The sequence below is a fragment of the Atractosteus spatula genome, chromosome 9 (assembly GCF_055471065.1).
Source record: "Atractosteus spatula isolate fAtrSpa1 chromosome 9, fAtrSpa1.hap1, whole genome shotgun sequence".
Lineage (NCBI taxonomy): Eukaryota > Metazoa > Chordata > Actinopteri > Semionotiformes > Lepisosteidae > Atractosteus > Atractosteus spatula.
The window spans coordinates 16948544-16970630 of record NC_142714.1 but is presented as its reverse complement, the minus strand read 5'-3'; the positions used below and the strand labels follow the sequence as shown (position 1 = coordinate 16970630).

Here is a 22087-nt window from a genome sequence, read left to right as displayed (position 1 = left end):
GAGTGATATGAAAAAGTATTCTACTATAAAAAGTGCGTCTGCAAAAAAACCCAAATGACTCTTCAACTGTGTATGAATCTTGCGTGTTTTAGTCTAAGTAGCTTCATGAAAATGCAAGGGGGACTTTGGAAAGGCTGTTTTCTTTCTTTACTCGACGCTGTTTATATGAAACAGTTTAATATAATGTGTACTTTACACCGTGTTTAGTAAATGTTCCCTTGCTGACAACTCGAATACTGTCCAATAAATTAAGCAGAATACAAGGTACTGACAATTGATTTCTTTTTTAGTTTGATGTGATTCGGAATGACCTATTGTTTCATTTTCTACAGTTGATAACTTTCTGATTTATAATATGCTCAAGATGTCGGTGATTATTGTATTTAAGTATACCCCCGAGGTGTACTCTGTATAATTCTGTAGTGGCACTGGCACTGTCTGACATGAGCAGGAAAGAGATGCCAGCAGAAAAAAAATCCTAAATGCCTTTTCGGCAGTATGTTTCCCTCCCTTGGGTTCAAGGAAGTGTTGAGGGGGCGGATAGTTTGATTTTTCTTTGGATCGTGCCTAGCCAATAATGTAGAAGGAACTGTTTTGCACATCTCAGCTGGCAGACATTTAAAAGGGAGACAGCCAGGCGCTGCTGCAATTTGTACCAAAAAACAGTCTCCCTTTCTATGGAATCGTTAGCAACTTTCGACTTCCATCACTGCGCACGTCGATTGCCATACACTCGATACAACTAACTGCTCCTTCACTTGGGCACGTTAATAAACCACTTTTCAAGACTGGGTACGGCTTATGTTGTCAAAGAATGGGCAGGTGAGTGCTTTATATGCTTCACTTGGGGGGGTATGTTAGAAATCGTTGTTGTTTAATTCTTAAGAAACCTTAACTGAAATTAAAATATAAGTTTCATGAGACTGGTTATAGAATAAAACAATGAGCAGGTGTCTTGCCATCGATATTAGCCAAGAGTCTGAATGTATGTTGTGGTTCTGTTTACATATTATCTACAAGAAGCTAAAATAATCAGTCTGCGATCTGCTATCTCCCCTCTGCTTATTCATTATTGGATATATGTATAGCACATGAAGCAAGTGCAAACACTAAAACTGAGTTTATATAAATGTACCATTCTGCACATTACAAGGGTCATTGCAAGTAAAAGCAGTTTTTCTTATGTTGCATAATTCTAAAAGCCGTAACACTTTGCACGTTTTTTTAAACATAAATTGCGGTGGATTTTGATTTCTTATTTACAGAAACTGTTCGTGATCCTAAAACCACATTAGTGACAGTTAATGCGTTGCTTTGCATCCGATTCATAATTCATCTACTGATTCATGAAACGTGATTGCGAAATGTCCAGCATAACATTGTATGGTTTAAAACGTAAAAATAAAAATAGGTTGCTCTTTGTGTACTCAAGCCCCAAATTTTCTGTGCAAACAGACATTTTTCATTATTATGATAAAAAGTGAAAAAAATATATTTTGCCTTTTACCCCGTCTCCAGCTACATACGAGCCATTTCGTAGTTTTTGTAAGAATATGCAGAGCAAATGGTAATCTAGAGCAAAAAAAACATTTTTTAGCAGAAATGCATTTTAAGTGACTAGTAATATGCAATTCTCTTCACAGTAAAATTGTCTCCTTTTCACTTCTAAATGTGTAATGCCTTTTGCGAAAACATTTTACTCCAAGCAAAGTCTGTCTCGCAAATCTAGTCATTCCAATGGGTTATTTATAAGGAAAAAATATTTCTGCTCCCAGAACCATAATTTAACTGAGGTTACTGTCATAATGGAATTCTTGATACATTTGTAAGCCTGGTATGGCAACAGTCAGCAAAAGTAGGACTTGCTTACTCTCCAGTTCCTTCTGCATCCCATTGAGTAATCTGCTCTAGTACCCTCATAAACCTTCTACTGATCTTGGCACCTCTATAATATTGTTTTACACTAGACATCCTGGCAATGGCGTTGAACTCCAGAGTGGTTCAGAAAGAGAATCACATTTTACAAAGCAGAATAATTTCATTCGCTGTACAACGGGCAAAATAAGTTAATTCGAAACTCTAATAAACTGTGCTCCAGGTTGGCACAAAACAATTTTTTTGCCTTGTCTTTCAACAAGAGTGTTATATGACTGTATTTTCCTTGTTCTAAAATGCCGCTTTCCTCACCAGGATTTACCATGTTTCTGATCATAGATACGCGTTTAAGATTCTTATTTTCAATTAAAAAACTTAACGCCTAAGAAATCCGTCTTCTTCAGCTTTCACTTTTATACAGTACAGTATGTGACTTTTGATCATCACGTTTATAAAAATATTTAAAAAGATGAATATAGTAATCTTTTAAGCTTAAACATTTGGTAGATGTTATGTAATGGAAATCTAAGAAGCAGCATTGACCACTCTAAAAAGTAACTGTACACGGTCATGCGTGGGTTTTTTTTTTTTCCAGAATGACCAGATCTCTTCAAGTGGTCTTCAGCACGATGCTCGTCCTTGGTTTGCTGTGCAGCTCCGCTGAGGCAAAGAAGAAAAGCACAGCTTCTCAAGGAGCCATCCCCCCTCCCGGCAAAACTCAACAAAACAACTCGGAGAAGCAGCCGCAGTCTCAGCCACCGCAACCAGACTCGGGGAACCGGGGACAGAGCAAAGGCTCCTCTACGCCTGTTGAGGAGGTGCTGGAGTCTAGCCAGGAAGCCCTGCATGTCACGGAGCGCCAATACCTGAAACGTGACTGGTGTAAAACCCAGCCTCTTAAGCAAACTATCCATGAAGATGGATGCATCAGCCGCACCATAATCAATCGATTCTGCTATGGTCAGTGCAATTCCTTTTACATCCCCAGACATGTGCGCAAGGAAGAAGGTGCCTTTCAGTCGTGCTCTTTCTGCAAGCCGTTCAGATTCACCAAGATGACTTTCACTCTGAACTGTCCGGAGCAGCAGCCCAGCACCAAGAAGAAAAGGGTGCAACGCGTCAAAGAGTGCCGATGCGTTTCTATAGATCTTGACTAGATCAGTATTTCATGTTCTTTATCGATTAGCGTCAAGATGTAAACTTTTTTTGCTAACTAAACAGGGAAGCGCTCATTCTCGTTGCATCACAATATGACTGTTAAACTACTAAAAAAAAGTATTCTCTCAGCATCAAATGACCTGGTCCTTCGGGGGACAATAGAATGAAAAAGGTTTTCTTCCAATTTACGATCAGACAGAAAACAACTCTTATTTCACCAGATAGGAACACTTTTGTTTCACTAATTTCAGAGCTTTCCAGGAAAAGAAATTCATGCCTATTCATATTTATAGTGTAATAACCATATAACCACACTCACCGCTGTAACTTGCGACACAGGTTTAATAACAGTAACATGCTTGATTATACAAAATACACTGTGACGAGTGAATGGTGGAAAGGCTTGGCGACCTACAGTATTTACATAAAATATCTTCCAAACAAAAGTCTTTCAGACCACTTCGGCGGGGTATACGCCATTTATTTTCATTATCCCACCTGCATTTATTTTATTTTTATTGATTTTAAATATTGACTGTGTAATAGATAGTTTCCACTGTGTGGAATGTGAATAGACAACAGAGTGATACGAATATTTAATGTAATTATATGAGTCGTTTGTACGATTAATATGAATGTTACAAGCTTTTCTGTGAATCTTTTGGCCTACACTGTTTTGTGTCAATGATTTCAAATGGGTAGATGGATATAGACTGGTAATAAACACCAGTGTCAAGCTATTGGTGACATTGAATGGGAACTCTAATATTCTTCAAATGAAAGTTTAAAATATAAATATACTTTTCGTTGATTTTCTTCAGCAACTGTATGTGAATTTCTTCAGACAACTGTTAAAGAACTAGCCTATATAGTTATAAATTAACACGTTCTCCTGCATTAAAAAGTACATTTTATACAATTATTGTGCAAAATGCAGGACTTGCTTACCGAGAAACAAATTAAAACATTTTTAAAATTGAACTTTGTTGAATTCTCCACTTTTATCATTGCAGACAATGGTCATGGCTTAGCCTGCGCCTTCAATTATTGCTAACCTAGACATTTCAGTGTGCGGTGCAGATTCAACGAGTGTGAAATGAATCGTAAATTATTTTGAAATTGCGAAGACTCCGATTTCGTGCCGAGCATTTTATGCATCACGTTAACCCAAAGCACCAAATAAAACCATTTTCTCTTAGAGATGGGTTCTACTTTCTTGTCTCGGAGCCAGCCTCTTGCTGGGACTTTTATACGTCTTCAGACCCTTGGGTACATTTCGTCGTAAAAGAAACTTTGTAATTTATGGGGGAAAGACCACTAGAAAAGCAATGTAATGTCAAGCACGGCAAGCATTTCAATAAGTATTTCAAACAGCTTTGTGGAGTTTACTTATGCGTACTAGTACATGCAAATATTTCTGCAGCTTTAGGTAGTCATGTACAATATTTTAGGTATCTCATATATTTCATATAACCAATCAATATTCGCAAAATAATGGCCATTTTTCTGTTTGTTTCAGTACCTAAACTTAGGCTTGAGGAGGTTTCAAATTAAGTGTTGATTTTAAGTGTTCTGAAAGTTTTATTTAAAACACTATTCAAAAACTGCAAATAAAGATCCAGAAAAGCCCGGAATGCACGTTAAAATCGGCGGGGGATTTCTATCATTAGAAATAGAACATTTTTAAACATCTCCTAACTTTAAATTATGGATTTTATTCATTGGTTGGATCCAGCTATAATGCGCTAAAACCTGTAGGTCTGTCAAGATCCTTTATACTGTATACAGGATAAAGTACTACAGTACTTCGTATTCATGGTATTTTATTCAATTAAATTGGGCAATACAGTAGGTAAATATGATTTGCTGTGTCTTTACATGTTAAAATATTGAGGAATGTACATATGATTTTGCTTCACTCATTTACAGCATTTTTGGGACTAGCAGAATAGCAATATAAAAATAACATGGCTAGGTATTGATTTGTAATTAGGCCTATAATGGTGTTGCCCATTACGTTTATTTAATCTAATTACAGGCATTTTTTATGGGCTTAAACCTAGTATTAATAACTCAATCTGTACTATTCTTTCCCCAAAGTGACATAATAAAGCGGCCTTTTATATGGTTTAGAAGGAAGTAATTTTGTAAAACTACTCGACTCTATTTCATAACCACGTGTATGTTTATGAAAAGGAAGGATAAAGATTGTTCCCAGTATGAAGCTGAAAATCAACTCCTTTATCGTTACCTGTTTATTTGTTACTTATTAGCTTAACATTGTTAAATCACGTCTTCCCTTTGTTCTGCACTTCAGTTTAGGTAATATGTTTAAGTTTGTGAGCGTATATTCAAGATGACCTCAAAGATATGTAAGCTCGTTCAAAAACCATAATTAGAACAACCTTTAACACTGCTTCATGTCAGAAGGCAACTAGAAGTATTTTATTCTTGATATTAAATTTAATTTAACAGAATCTTCTTGTGTGAAACCTAACGTCTCCAGGGAAGTCTCTACCATGAAGTGACTCCATCCTCCAACAGCTGGTCATACTAAAATGGCACAGGGGTGATGCCACAGGCCGTTCGTTCAATTTGGCATTCTGTAGAGTTCATATTACAGTATGCTGTTATTGATGTAGGTACTGTAGGAGAACTTTGTAAAGTTCAAATCACCCACAAGCTTAACTTTTTTTGGTTTTCCTTAAGTCCTTTATTAAGACAATACAGTATATGTGATTTCTATCCGTACCTGTGAATTTATTTAGAGGCGAAACAAACTACCTGTGGTTTATGTTGTTACTGTAATTGTGTTTTATTAAGGAAACAGACCTATCTCTGGCACTGTTGGTCAACATTTAACACGTTTAAATATTATTTACTGAATTATAACATTAAAACCAAAAAAACAGTTGTTAAAACCATTTAGGTTTAAGTTAAGAGTAAACATATCATTAAATATATTTCAGGGATTCTCTGATAATTCATTTGGATTCAATCATCACACTGGATGTCTTTTATAACTGATATAGCCAATTTAAAAATTGACTTTAGAAATATAAATGTTAGATTTTGGTTAGTTTTATAAATTTATTTTTTATTATTCAGCAAAAACTGATATTTACGTATACCTTAATTACTTTCAGCTTGTTAAAGCCCTTCATACGTTTGCGCTTTGTTTATTTTCAAGTTTAAATGTGGTATTTTAAAGCTGAAGTTTTAATTTAAATCCTCTTTTTCAGCAGTCTTCAAGTGTTAGTAAATGTTGTGTTCTGTACTGTGAGTATGATTATTTCTTTTTTCCCCCCAGATAAGTCCAGCATCACTCTTATTACTCTTTAAATGGCTGTCTGTGGACTTCTGTTTTCTGTTTCTAAAATGTATTTTAGAGATTAACTTTTTAACTTTAATTTAGTAGACTGCTTGCTATGCTTGCTATGCTTGTTATTTATATTATGTTTGGTTTTACTAAAATCATAATCTCAAAATATATGTTGCATCATGTTGTGGGCTGCTATATTAAAAAGATTCATATTCCACCTGTTGCAGAGTTTATGAGCAATTATGTGATGTTTATGCCCCCCCAACACACACTTTTCAGGACACATTATACAAATGCTGGCATGTCTATTCTTCAATATTTCTAATCATCTTTGCTGTCTCCCATGCTCCCAACATCAGTGGTTTGAGCCTAAGTTATGTTACTAGTTTACTTTAACTGGGATTCCCAAAACCAATGGTGTGCAACTTGTTGATTATCACCAGCTTTGAACAGGTTTGTGCTCTGCAATTGCTGTGTAACAGTGACCTCTATGAAACCTGCCAAGTGCACCTAAGCCTCTAGACTGCATCACTTCCAATTTATGTTAACTGGGCTGTGGGACCTAGAGTATGAAAAAAGGTGGATGGATTTGACAGTACACATTCTGCAGAAGAGGAGCATGATCCTGATCTCTGGCATGGTCTCTCAGGGCCACAGAAGTAAAGTCTAAGTAATTAAACAATAATTGATCCCAGGGTGTGTGTTACATTAAAGGATATATTTCAGATTGATTTTTAGCAAAAATGAGAAAGCAAAAGTTTCTTTTATTTCCACTCAATATTTCATTACTTCTGTTGACCTACAGAATAGAACTGGGAAACAATACTAAATATGAAAAATGATGTAATGCTTTAGAATCTACATAAAAAGTTGTGCTTCAGACTAACCAGTTCTACACCAAAAATCATCAACAAAGAAAAACCTTTACATCTTTGTTGTTCCTGTGCACTCAGCATTTAACAAACTAGCCCTCAGTGGTACTGCATGTGTTAAAATGGAAGACAAGTTTGCTTAATTTGCTATTGTTCTAAGAACCAAGATTGAATTTTGCTCTCCTTTTCCAGGTATAGTGACTTCGCAATCTCATGCTGTAACAACCATCTTCTGCTCCAAAACTTCCAGCTCTTCTGTTTGGAAACTAAGATTCCAACAAAACACTAAACATGGCCCTGGATAACCTTAGCAGTTTTTGTCCTATAACAAGACTTTTTTGTGAAAAGTTTATAATGCGCTACTGCAGTACAATTGAACAATTACCTGACTGCAAATAACCTTTTTAAAGCCTTATAATCTGGTTTCAGACAATTACAGTATATAGCCCTTGTTAAAGTTACTAACGATCTACATGTGGCAATTGACTCTGGGTCTTTATCTATGTTAATTCTCCTAAGACGTAAGTGCTGCTTTTGACACATGACACATTAATCAAGACATTTTATCCCCATCTTGAGACTGTTGGATTTTCTGATATCACACATAAATGGTTCAACTCTTATCTTACTCATCACTGACACTTTGGTTCTCTTTGGGGTTTTAGTTCTGAAGTTGGGTTCATTAAGTCTGGTGTTCCCCAAGGCTCAAATCTGGACCCACTGCTCTTCAGCATTTACATGTTCCCATTTGGTCACATATAAAAATCACATGTCTGAATTATAATTTCTATGTTCATGATACTCAAATCTATGTCAATCTCAGACCTGACACTGAATCAGCTATTTCTCCACCCTCTAATTGCATCTCTGATATAAAAACCTGGATGAGTCAAAATTAACTTCACTTAACTGCACTTCCCATCACTTATGTAAAGCCGATGTGATAACCTAATTTAGAGATGATATTTGATCCTGGTTTAATTTGTGATCCTCATATCAAAATAGTGTAAAAACATAATTCTTGCATTTCAGAAATATCACCAGACTATGTTCTACAGTATGTTGTCTTTGACTGTTGCAGAAAAGCTGGTCAACACATTTGTTTTTCTAGAATTGCAATTCCCTACTTGCTGCAGTACCTAAATCCACACAGAACAAACCAGTATGTTCAGAACCTGGATTTATTATGCTTGTTGTGGTTATTGTCTTCAAAAGATATGTTTTTTTCAAGTCTAGGTTTCAAGGAATTGACGAATTAACTAAAAGAGTCAACTTAAATTATAATGAAATACAGAACTTGTGTTCAACCTTGGACTGATTCAGTGTTGACTGGTTGTCTTGTTGAGTACAAGATTGTGAGAGAGGTATAATAGGAATATTACACAATTAGTACACAAATTTCCTATTTTACTTACACTACAAACAACACCTCTGTTTAGTAAAAGAAAGAACACATAGAATATGTAGCTGGCAAGAACATTTAAAACGTAAAGTTGTTAGTGCATCAATGAGTTACGTATCCAGAGTCACTAGCATTTATATGTATTATCGACTGACAGGATGCAACTGTGACCAAGTCGAGCTCAGTTAATTGATTGCATTGGTCCACAATTAAATACCTCAAGAATTCTGCATCTCCTTTAGAAATGGCAAAACATGCAAAGACAGAAAAAATATTTAAGATAATATTTAAGATTTTATGAGATTTTTGAAACACATCAAAAGTGCTCAGGTTGTGGACTTCTAATATGTTGTGGTTGTGGTAGGATAATGCGGTAGTGACACATGTTGTAGTGACACATGTTAGTGTTAGCCATCACCAAATAATGTTGCCAAACTACATTCTGACTCTCCAGATTTATTGAAAGACATTTCTATGATCCATGTGTAACATCTTTGTTTGTCTATGTTCTGTCCTTTGCACACTTTTGGTTGAGCTCATGGTAGACACTGATTGACCCAGGTCAAAGACTTGTTTACAAAAGATGTCAATAGCCATAAAGTAAGGAATAAACCCAGTCTACTGTTTCCTTTGAGGTTCCACTTCAGATTTAGTATTGTTATTGCAGAATTAGGGATACTGAAAACTCTCAAAAGAAGGAATTATGTGTGCTTCTATTGAACAAATGAGCAAATCTCTCTTTTTTATTTAGAATAAAATGCCCTCTTGCATTTGACATTTTCTAATACATTAAAGGAAAAATGCAAGCAAATGTAGTTTACTTGAGATATGTATTTTGTATCTGCGTGTATTTTCAGGACCTTCTAAGGTGTCCCTTCAGTTGGAATACAACACTATAAAAATAGAAACATGTAAATCATTTCTTGTGCAATTCTTGAGTTAACAAAATGGTGCAATGAAAATGCAAATATAGGGGCTGTGTTGCTTGTGACCAGTTATATAATTACATATAAAATATAAATTCTTCAAAAATAGTTTCATTAAACTAAAATGACATTTTTACAGGGCTGATACCATATTAAAACTGTCCACACTATCAATTGGCTGTTTTCTCCAAGTATTTAAAAACTGAAAATTGAAAATAATAAGGAAACCCATTGGACTTCAGACTTCAGACATAGACTGCCTCACATGTCTATATTATTTTTAATGTTTCATCTTATACCCTTTCCTTTCTCATCAGCTTATATGAATAAGATGAACCGTGTTTTGGTTTAAAGTGCGAAAAAGGAAAAAAAAGGTTCTCTTTAAATTTTCCATTTTATTTGAGTCATAAGGATACATTCTCCCCCTACAGTTTTGTTGACTAATATATTAGCACAAAAATTAATTAACTTAATAACTAGATAAAAAATCTTATAAATGGACAAAAGAAAACTCCAGATCTTGTCTAGGTCGTGAGAAGTGGAATGAATGACAACAACAGAAAATGCTCCTCCATTGTAATTACAGATCATTCAGACATTGATCTGATGCTCAAATAGTTTCACATGTTTTATCTCAGCTTTAACACTTATCTCCCATAAATTAAAAATCTTCAAATGACTGCAATATTTAATGTTAAACTGGGATTTCATTTCCATGATCTAGTTTTGTGACTCTTTTTCTAAACCCTAAACAAATAAATATTACCTTGGGAAAAAGAAGGTGTACTGTACATTACGCTTCAGAATTTTATTCAATTAAGTGTTCTAATTTCTCAAATGAAATATGTCATACCTTCAAATTCCACTTATGCTTTTTTATTCCACTTATAATGATTAGCATGATAAAATCATTATTTTTTATTATATTTTCTTGAATTTGATAAACTCTTTGAGTAAAGGAAATATACCAAGTTCAAAGCAATGTCTTTAGATCACCATCTCCTTTACAGCTTACTCTGACACTACCTGCTCCTGCACTTGCTTTCACATGGAAGACTGATTTTTAATTAGGATTTGCTTTCAAAATTCTTCACCGATTTCTGTCAAAGATGTTTTTAACATACATATAGACAAAACAGATCTTTCATTTTTCCCCTATAAGCAAATCTTACTCTAGTTGCATTGTAAAAATATCACAGTCCTTCAAGCTATTGAATATTACAAACAGTAAACCATTAAAGACATTTTCATATTATTAATTATTCAGGACTTTAAATTTTAGTAGTACACATTTCTGCATGGACCAAAGAATTCACAGAAGAAAAGTACTGAATTCACACTTACTGTATGTTGTGAATGACATTTCTGAAGATTTCTGAATATTTCTTGAGTTAAAAAAAGTTTTACTTAACAAGTACTGTTTCTGAAAGTCTGGCATGCTTCTTTATGTATAACTTCTCGAAATGACCAAGCCTTTCAAATCTAAATAAAAGGAACCTTCTTTTAGGTTTTTTACTTTATAAAAGATAACACGAGTTTATGTAAACCGATATGTACACATTTCACTGAAACTCTTCTATGCAGGTACAACATGTATAGATGGACTCTTCTGGGGGTGAAGTATGTGGCTCTCTCTTGTAATCCTTAAATTTAAATATTTTTTTAAATTTACATTTATTTTGCACTAATGAAAAAATAAAAAAAGTCTCTCTGATAAACCTGAATGAACTGTCTCAATAGCATTCTCACACTTGGGCTGAAATTATATACAAAAATATATCTGCAAAGATCAAACAATAGATATTTAGGCATAAAATAAATGTTTTTATATATACAAATATATCTGAATCCCTAATAATATAGGACTATATTTCTTTAGTAGACCCTTGTCTCCGAAACATATAGCTAAAAGTTCAAATCTTTTATTGTTACAATACAAATATTCTGTTAAACAAATATATTTTTTAGCTTTTGAAAAAAAAATCTAAATGGTTAATTTAACTGCATAATAGCACATTAATCACTGTAACGTGTAACTGTTAGTATAAATATGGGAGATATATGGAATTTCATAAAAACTATTGCATAGAAATTTTAAACATTGGCCAAACATGTGCAATATAATTATATCTGTTACCTGAAGGGAACTATTGAATAATAAGGTATATTAATACAGAACAAATGTTTTTATACCATGATGGCTTTTTCTATGTTATTGCAAATTCTCCAATCGATTCCTCAGTTCTGAAAATCCATCTCAAACCTCAGCATATGGCTACAACTGACACCAGACTGAAAGACCAGAAGAGTAGACTTTAGTTTTCTCCTGGAAAAATGTAATTATTGAGTTTTATCCATCCATTGTGCTTTGGAAAGCAAAGCACAACCCTGGTAACCACCCAAAACCTGCCCAGTAGGGGTCACTGTAACTCAATCAGAATTGACTGCAATCAGGTTCCTCTCTTCAACTCTCAAAGGCACAAATGCCGGTATTGAGCTTCCCCCTGTCTTTAACAAAGATTGTCGATTAAAATGTTGTGTATTTAAGCTTCTCTCTCCCTGTCTGTGTGTCTCATGGAGAACAAGCTGGGGTATGCGAAAAGACGAATTCCTAATGCAAGAAATGTGGTTAATAAAGTGATCTTATATTATCTTATCTTATCTATTTACCAAATTTTCAAGTTTCTGTCTTTTTAAAATATACTTTTCAAATTAGAAACTTTCTCAGCATGCACTTTCACCCCCAAGAAATAATCAAAACAGATAGGACTGGGGATTTTCTAAAGATGAAGGCTACAACTGAACATTTTACAAACTTCAAGGAATTTAATTTAGTAACCTATCCTAAATGTACTGCACACGTCAATGACACGGCTCTTCATTTATCTGTATTTGATCTGTATTTATCTGTATCATGTGGCATCTATTTGTCATGGTCAAAAAATCAAAATATGCAACAACTGTGCACCCAAGCTACAACCTATTAAGAGAAATTTTATCAGTATGGATTTGCTTTTCAATAAAATATGTCCATTTCCCTATTGCTATTTTTATACAAGCTTTCAGAGCTTTAGATATACGTTGGTCATGACTGAATCTGCAGAGCGACATGAACCCACAATTCAGGTTACTTTGATGTATTTGTTATTTACTCCAGTAGTTCCTGTGTATCACTCTACACAGATATAAACTTGTTTATATCTGAGATTTTTGACTGCTGGAGTGCTCACTTGGATTCTTTATCCAAAGGCCTTTGCTATAGATTTTGGCTTTGTTACATATTACAGAAAACCCCAACCCCCATCTGATATGCCCACATGAGGGATAGCTCTGGCAAGTTATCCTTTCCCCAGTCTGTCCTTCTCCAACAGTTTTCCTGATGTCCTGTAAGTTGGCAGGTGGTGGAACTGGCATCTCCAAGGGATCACAGTGCTGTCAGTTCAAGTACCCAAGAAACAGACAGGTCGAGATAGCAGCAGGAACAGATCAGGCGATGGACACTGCACAGTGGGGCAGTCCTTCCAGTCTCTCAGTCTCCTCAGCCTGCTTGCTGCTTCTTTCAGGTGGTGGATACGCTTGCTTCCTTCTGACGTAACCGTTCTTTCTGTTATAGCAAAATAAAGAAAAAAATTACAATTTCGCCCCATTAAATGACAAGTTTTAGTGATACTAGCATAAGAGGTAACTGTGAAACTGTTCTGGGGTTATCCACCCCTATGTTCCTTAAATAATGAGAAAGCCAAGCCATCATCAAGCGAATTTTTTTTCAACCCAATATTTGGGCATGATTGCCAAAACATATCTATTTCCATTTGCGTACTACCGTTGCAAAATTTCAATTAAAATCTGAAACATCCAAGAGTCATCCTCCTGCTCAGTAAGCTGAGTTATATTGTACCAATGATGTTCCAGGATATTTCTATGGTTTGGAACGCTATCACAGTTGCACATATCAGAAATCCACTTGCATCTTCAATGGAACTATTACTCTGAAAGATCTGCTGCAAAACAGCTAAACAAGGTACATCCAAGGTCGAGGTCTAAAATGAAATCTCTGGATGTTCTGGAAATTCTTTGCAGGATTATATTAGGCTTTTTTAATTTACCCATTTCTTTACAGAGATTTCATTGGACCGGATTTTATCCTATACATTTTCCTTTAAATATCTATTGCCATTTTGTAGTTTTTAGTATTTATTGGAAATTTTTCATAAGGATGCTCTAATCCCAGCATGTAACCTTTTACAAAATTAGGGTTGGAACAAAAATAACAAGCTTATGACATACCAAGCAGTGCAACAAAACTTAAATATCTAAATATTTATAGTTCTGAAATGTCCTTGTTTTTCCTGAAAAAAAAAGGTAAATATTAAGTCCACAGAAATAAAGGTTTTGAAACTAAATATAAAACATTAATTCTGGGTTTTCTAAATCTTACAATGTAGAAGATCATATTTAAGTTTTTTCTTTGTAGTATACAGTCTAAAGAGTGTACTGATTTATAACTGCCTGCAATGAAGTTTAATTTCTTAAGTGAAAGTGTTTAATTTTGAATGGGTACGCTTTTATTCACTTCTTCTCCATAATTCTAGCTAACATGGGTTATATCATGTGTGCTTGAATTTTGCTTCTAAATAATTTAATTGAAGAGTAACATATCCAGCCTTACATTGCAAAAAAGGAAAACACCTTTGAGGAAAGCTGTAAAAATGATGTTATATTCATAGACTAAATTTAAGAAGCCCCCCCCCCCCCAAAAAAAAAAAATTCAGTGGCTATTATTGTAGTATACAGGAGATCTCAGGTTTCTTTCTTCAAAGGAAAATAAGACCATTAACTCATTCCAGAGTAGCCTTTATTTAAGTTTTAATGAATTTCTATGGGAGGTAAGCCTGACTTAGCACTCTGCAAATATGGAATCAGTTAGAAGTGATCAAACGTAAGTGGGAAAGGACATTAATTAAAACCCAAATCATAGTAAACACTAGTATCGTCTGTATACAGTGAATTTTAAATGTTAGCATACTTTAAATGACCTAGGTTTATTTTTATCACTTTCTCTGCCTCTAGAGTTAGGATTTTGGAAACCTGATATGGCATTAGTGGATTTTTAATTTTGTTTCTGTGTATCCATAAGGAGCACAAACCAGAAACAAACCTGATCACACTTTGCAAATACTATACATCCACTATTCAATACTGACACAACTTAGGCATATGGTTTCTATGACAAACACATAAACAACCTTCTGGCCTTGATTACCACTATGTTAACCAAAAAAAGAGAGAAGCATTTCAGAACTGAGATGAAAAGAAATTTATACCCTAAATGGTATATATTCTAAAATTAGTATGTTCTTGACCTTCACATTTGCAAAAACCAAAGCAAAAGTCTTTTCTGTCAAGTTTGTTTTACATACGTGTATAGCACAAATAAGCTTCATCATGCATATTATCACAAATATTTACCATAACCCTGAAAATAATTCTAAAATAGTTTTTCAGTTCCGTTACGATAACTGTAACCACAATGGATTCTCTTTTTTTGCAATAGTCAACATTTGCTTTTGTATTATGTGTTACAAAATAAATATAAGAAGCTATTTTGTCTACAATGTAAGGTGGCATCTAAAAACACTGCTGCTTTGAACTGACTTAAGAAGCATCAAGTCTTCCACTTAATCTACACACGAGCTTGTAAAAATATATGTCTATCACTGAAGCTAATCTGTTAATAGCTGTGTGAATGGGGCATTATCCATAACAGCGAAGCAGTTCAAATTAACCAATTACCTTTTCAACAGACACATTGTATAAAATATACTGTAGTTCAACAGAATTTTTTTATTAGAGATCAATATCAAGATGGATCCAATTAACATGTTTTAGTACCCATAGTGATTTAGTAGCTTGGTATTTTGTTTTAAACAAAATGCACATTTTATTCACTATAAAGGCATAACTACAATATTTTGATGTGAGCATAACATTTTAAAATACAGAGAAGTAAAGCCCAGAAACAGTGGAATAGTACCTAATAATTTAATTTTCTTAGTAAAAATACCCCATGGATCTGTTATCTGTAAATCTGTTACATGTGCACATGAAACATTTTAACATCAATAATAAAACTGTGAAGCTGCAGTATATTGAGAACATTAGCTGTTCAATTGGGAAAGGTCTTAGGAGAGTTCATCCCTACCAGACTGTTGGGATTGATCTTCTTGGTTTCCACCTTCTTCTCTGCAGTTATCTTATTGATGCACTGCTGGGCTTCTTTGAGTCTGCAACCGAATAGACAGAAATATGCTGAAACAGATGTCCCTAATGCACTGCCTTAACTGGGTACTATAATTTTAAAATCATACCCCCAAAACTCTTCCAAGTCTCCTTTATCATTTTGAAAGGCAAATAAGTTATATGTTATAGATGGTGTCAAAATGCTCAAGTACATTTTTACTGCTTAGTATAATAATTGCTCCTGACCAGTTTAAGTGTGTTAGTTCTTCTAAACCTAATCTCTTCTTCAAATATATTATCCAATGCTTTTTTAATCCATTGCTTTCTTGAGTTAGAGTTACAAACTTTAAGCTTACTTAATTAAGACAGGAACATGGACCTGTATTAAAGACTATAATCAATTCCTTAAATTGGCAGAACAACTGTTCACCGTTTTATCAAAGACAGTATTCATTTTGATACATACAATTAGGTCTGTCAAAAATGATCCACACACATATACTGTACAATGTGTATAGAGGAACTCATCTGATAGCCTACAGTATATGTCTACACAACTCAGATACTGTACACTTTATACAACCTTATTGCCTAATGAAATGGCTGCAGTGGTATATATATATGGTATATATAAAACACACAGACCTTCTTTAATATTCTGTTTTATACTTAAATCAGAACCTTCATATTGACATTAATTCAGCCTTTCTAAGGAAGGCAAGCCTGATACACACTTTGTAAACATTTCTAATAATGGTGATAAGCAATTGCTTACAGGCATTCAATTTCTGCTTTGACCTTCCCAGTGCCTAATCTAGCATGATATTGTTTATGGCCTATATTAAAACAATCAAAGGGCTAATATTTTTTTAACAATTTGCTGCTATACGTGTTGCTTCACATGAAACCCAGTTGAGGCTGATATTGAAAAACACCCCTCTTAAGCAGGAAAAAGAAAATTATTAAGAACAGATGAGGCATTGCCCCTTTAAAGCACAAGGTTAAAGAATTAAATATGCCACCAAAAGGTAACATTTCTCCTGCAAGGAAATGTTCTATAGGGCAAGGATCTGTCAGCCAAAAACCAGAGAGAAGCTAATCATTAAATATGAGAATGAGCAGCTTACCATGATTAATGGACGATTAAATAAGCGTGCAGGTTTACAAAACCTGTCCATTTTGTCCTGCTACTTAATCTTATTTGTTGCTTAAGTGTTAAATGAGGCAAAAAGTGTGGAGACCTAGCAGTCAAAGAACCCCTGGGTAGAACAGAAACAATTATGGCTAAGTCACTACTCGCCCAAACTACCCGTTTTGTGTTAATCATGAAAAAACTAACAAGGCTTGCTGGACATGGCTAGGATACGTTAGCAATCTTTCAAAATGGTAAACAGACAATACTTTACAAAGGCCTGGGAATTTAAACACTAAAGAAAACAGTTTAAAAGAGAAATATTGTTCTATGAAAATAAAACACCATTGGATAATAGTAGTTAAGTATGTTAAACTGATATTTGTTTTTATGGATACTTATGGATATGTTACTACTACTGTATGTAGACTTTAATATGTTTTCGGAGTGGGATAATTTTCACGGAGTGAAGTGATATGCTATATTAATTGTTTCATTACATTAGGGCTTGGGATGAAATTCTGGCCCATTCACTGACTGCAATTTTAAACTCTAATGATACAAGTGGGCAGCTTTCCATTCTGAGTAAATATAGGAGGCCTCTGGTACTGTAAATACAAAGTCACCATCAAGAGACGTGTTTGGAATGCATAATCTGCAGGTGTGTTTATTCTGATTTAATTCATTTCAAGATCAGGGCAGGCAGTAAGAATGTGTTTAAATCAGTTTTTACATTATTTGCAATTTGTTGGCACTTTGCAGTCACACAGGTGCAGTTATCCAGAATTCTATCCTTGAAAGGCAAACTGTTAAATGAAACTGTGAGAAAAACCTAGTTTGTATACTGAATAAAGTTGAGTGAGAACAAAATTTCAGTTTCCTCTGTAATAGCCACTTATAGTTCTGAGGTTATGTCAGGGGAAGTAATAAACAATAAAGTGTCCACAGAACACTGGTACAGACATGGACTGCAACGCCGACACTAAAATGGATCACAACATTTAACTGCTTTCCACCACAAATTAAATGACTAATTTGAAAAACCCAGCAACATGGAATATAGGAGAGATATCTGTGAGAGCCCATAGTTTATGGAACCTCAGGTTTACAACCATTTTTGTTTAAATGCAATAACACAATAACTACATAATGTTTGCAGACCCCTCAAAATATATCACTATTCCTTGTAACTGTTGGAAATGTTTTGCTGTGGTCAGGATTAATGACATTAGGAATTCAGTTGAACTAACAGCTAAAGAAAGCTATTATCTTTTACATCATAGCCCTTAGTATTTATTACTAAATACTACACAACATTACACAACATCATGTAATTTATTACTAAATTTATTAAACAACCACCAACATGGAGTTTGAGGTCAATATTTGTATTCTCTGTTGTTTTTTCCACTTTCATAATTCCAGGTAATATTCCTTATAGGGCATATTGACAGTTATCTAAGAATATATATTATATTAGTGATGACTCAATCACTAACCAACTCAATATGACAAACACAAGGGCATATCTATATTACTTCTTTTTGGAGTACTTTAAGATTAGAAATATAAAAATAAAACCTAGGGCAGCATGATGGCGCAGTGGTTAACTATGTGTCTCATGGTGCTGGGACAACAGTTCAAATCTGGACATGGGGTGCTATCGATATTTAATTTGTAACTTTTCCCTGTGCTGGCGTGGGTTTCCTCTGGAAGCTCTGGTTTCCTCCCACAGTCCAAACACACATTGGAAGGTTAATTGGCCTTTGGGAAAATTGGCCCTGGTGCTAGCGTGTGTGTGTCTGTGTCCGTGTCTGTGTGGTCCTGCGATGGACTGGCATCTCATCCAGGGTGTATCCTGCCTTGCACCCATTGCTTGCCGGAAAGGCTCTGGCTCCCCCATGATCCTGAATTAGATTAAGCAGTAAGAAAATGAATGGACGGACCATAACACCGTAATAAACAACAGCAATGGCTTGATAATGATTTAACAATGGATTTGATAATCAATTACTTTAGGATCACATTTCTCACCATATATATTGGACAATCAGCCATTTAGTCCAATAGTATGGTGATATAATATTCTCAAATAATTGAAACTGTATGTTCTGTTGAAATTTTCAGTTTTTGATGAAATTGTCTGGTTTTGACACATAGGCTAAACATGCTACAGTTAGAAATATAATATACTGTTACAGCAATGAACACTTAGCACTAAACATTAAACACGGGCAATGCTAAATAGCCAGTTTAATGACAATTTAACTGAAGATAGTGGCATAAAGCCCATCTTAAAAAATACATACTCTTATCTGTATATCTAATTATAATTTATAAAAGCAGCAAAAAATCATTGAAATAATGTTTTCAAAGAGGACACCTATTTTTTTTTCACCGTGTGGGAAAAAAATTAGAAAGTATTTTTTTCTAAAACGTGTACATTTACAGTAAATATAGTCTAACTTAAATGAGAACACTTTACAGTAGTTTCAATGAATGTCAGTGTGCCACTAAAGAAGATGTTGTACTTATAAAAGGTGTCTATAGGGTGGTCTTTTTATAATGAAACATCCACCCGCTGCGCAATACCTCCTTTCAACTCAAGGCTATGAATGCTTGCAAAAAGCAATTCAGCTTTCAAAGATGAGAATACTTTCCCATACAAGCTGCAATCTTGGCCCTTCCTGATTCCTTTCCCCCTTGTCCTTGTTAAGAAATTTAGCAAAAGGCTTCATCAACACCTCAGCTTTCTGGAATGAAACTGGAAGTCTCCCTTTCATTGCTTCCAACTCCAGAACACCCCAGCCTGCTGCATTAGCAAGGCCAAGTGCACTTGTGTCCTTCTGGCATTGTGTCACTGCAGTGAGAGCTGCCTGCTTAGTGTGACATGCGGTTTCATTCTGACAGGATACGAGTGACATCGTCGTCACAGATGCACCAGAAATGGGTCTTTAAGAAGATAAATCATCAGTCTGTTCAGATTAAGCCTTTGAAAAACAACTCTGAATAATGGCATTAGGTTATAGGATACTTAAGGAGGTTTCTAAAAAAGAATTTGATTCCCTTTTTTATTCCCTTTATAATAAACTTAATAGGTGAACACACTTTCAGTCATGGGTAAATTGTGACTTACAAACAGGGCCAGTGTTTTGATACAGTTAAAAAACAATATATTTTTATTTCAGACATTTCTGAAATAGCAATAATAGCATGAAGACTAAGCACTAAACATTTAGATATAAATACTGTAGATCATTTGCAACACCAAAATGTAGTACTGTATATTTCAATGTACAGAAGCACTCAAATATTTAGAAGTCATCCCCTTTTAAAAAAGTAAATGTATAACTTGTGAGTGATAATTAAAATAGCTATTTTTATTCTAAAAGCTGACAGTTTACAATTTCAGCATTTAATTGCTAAAATAGATTTGTCATGCCAATGGTTTTCATGAAGAAAACAGTAGCCTACTTTAATCTGCAAACCCAACTACTGTAGTTGGACCTACAAATAAGTGTGCTTTTAAAATCTCAACATCATCAAAATGAATCTTAATGAGTGAAAAAGAATATTAAACAGTGGGGCTACATAAAGCCACCAATCTTCAATTACCAGATGATTTGGTAATTCTATTACCAAATAAAATTGGGTAAATCTGTCAGTCCTGTTTGTGGCCTGAACTACTGTAGCTCTAATCATGATCAAGAAAAGTAAGAAAAGGAGCACTTAACAAGGCTGATTAAAAACAGCAAGAATATATCATATTCTTTTCCAAATGTATTTTTGGTTATTCAATAATTATAGAAAGTGAACAGCACACTGTGTAAAGTCGAAAACGATAATTAAAAGCACCAATTTTGGAAATTATATAAATCATTTTGGAAAAATTCTAATTAGCAGCAACGTTCACCCAGTAGTTCTTTAGAATTGATTGAATAATAATGTAATAGTTTAAAAATGCACTTTCATCCTTGCATGTCAGGCTTTGACATAATTCTGTTCTGGATAGACTCAGTTGCATTTTATTCATGTCAACAACTAAAACAGCAGTTATTTTTTGCATTCTGTTTAATTCTCCCTGCCTTAGGAAAACGTACATTAGAAAATTCCAAAGTACAGTTTATTAACTCTTTATCCAAAGTTTTCAAAGCATTCCTGAGTTACTTATTGCAAAAAGAGATCAAGAAAACAAACACGATCTTTATTGGTTTGACTGCCTTCTTAATTGTGTCAGACACTAGATTTTCCAGGCAAACACAGAAAGCACAAAGAGCGCTCCAATCAACGTTAGCCTGTGATTTTTGGCTGGAGTATTTTAAACTAGATTTGCAAGCCTGTGATTGGCAAATTGTCAGACAGGTTTAGCCATTTTTACTAAAAATGTTTTATTTCTTCAGTTCCTTTTTTGCCTTTTCACCACCGTTTCGTTCAATTCCTGTTTTAAGAACTTCCTTATGATTGGAATTAAAATCTAAAACACCTACAGTATCTAAACTGAGAAGCCAGACTGGACAAAATACAGGACCATTTCTAATCATATGTAAATCATGCCAATGTTCGTTCTAACACAATGGATTGAAACAATTCAGATCTTCAGGAAAACCCACAATTCTGAGGTTAAAGAGTTAAATCAGTAATCCTGAGCAATGTTTGGCCAGTTAGGGTTTTTACATTCCCCAAGAGTGTCTAAGGAATCAGCAATAAAGATTTTAAATGTGTCTGGTTCCTCTTGTATAATATTTTACACTATTTCAAAGCCCTAATTGATTTATACAACTCAATAAAATAATTGCTAATAAAGCAAATTTTGGGTAGCATCTATTCTAATTACAAGTTTCCCTTTTTTCCTTCCCAAATACAAAACATTAACATTGGTTCCTCACTAAAATAAATTGTTCCAATCCCTAATTGTATCAAAGCCATAATTTACATTAGCACCCTTATTATTCCACTCTCTACCATAAAGGAATTTAAGCAGTTCTCTGAATACATTAGCTCTAGTGTTCTCATTTGGATATGCAGTTTACAGTTACCATCTTGATTTTCATGACGTCAGAGGATAGACGTACCATATTAGTAAATGTATTGATAAAGCAGACTGGCATAGGGAAAACATGAAAAACTATATTTCACAACTTATTCAGTAGTGCTTAGAAG

The 22087-nt window shown here is 34.4% G+C and overlaps 2 protein-coding genes across 2 annotated transcripts in view; one reads left to right on the top strand and one right to left on the bottom strand.

Moving 5' to 3' along the window:
• The first annotated feature begins 584 nt into the window (after positions 1 to 584).
• Positions 585 to 6572, top strand: LOC148828302 (gremlin-1-like). Its single transcript, XM_088925829.1, has 2 exons — positions 585 to 822; positions 2471 to 6572. The coding sequence occupies exons 1-2, from the start codon at positions 815 to 817 to the stop codon at positions 3030 to 3032; spliced, it is 570 nt and encodes a 189-aa protein (XP_088781955.1). The 5' UTR covers positions 585 to 814; the 3' UTR covers positions 3033 to 6572.
• Positions 6573 to 9932: 3360 nt separating this feature from the next.
• Positions 9933 to 22087, bottom strand: part of LOC148828301 (formin) — a 114438-nt gene continuing 102283 nt past the window's right edge. The window contains exons 16-17 of the mRNA XM_088925627.1: positions 15758 to 15839; positions 9933 to 13159 (exon numbers count right to left, since the gene is read on the bottom strand). Coding sequence (XP_088781753.1) covers positions 13115 to 13159; positions 15758 to 15839 — 127 coding nt within the window. The 3' untranslated portion in view covers positions 9933 to 13114. The remainder of the gene's footprint in view (positions 13160 to 15757; positions 15840 to 22087) is intronic.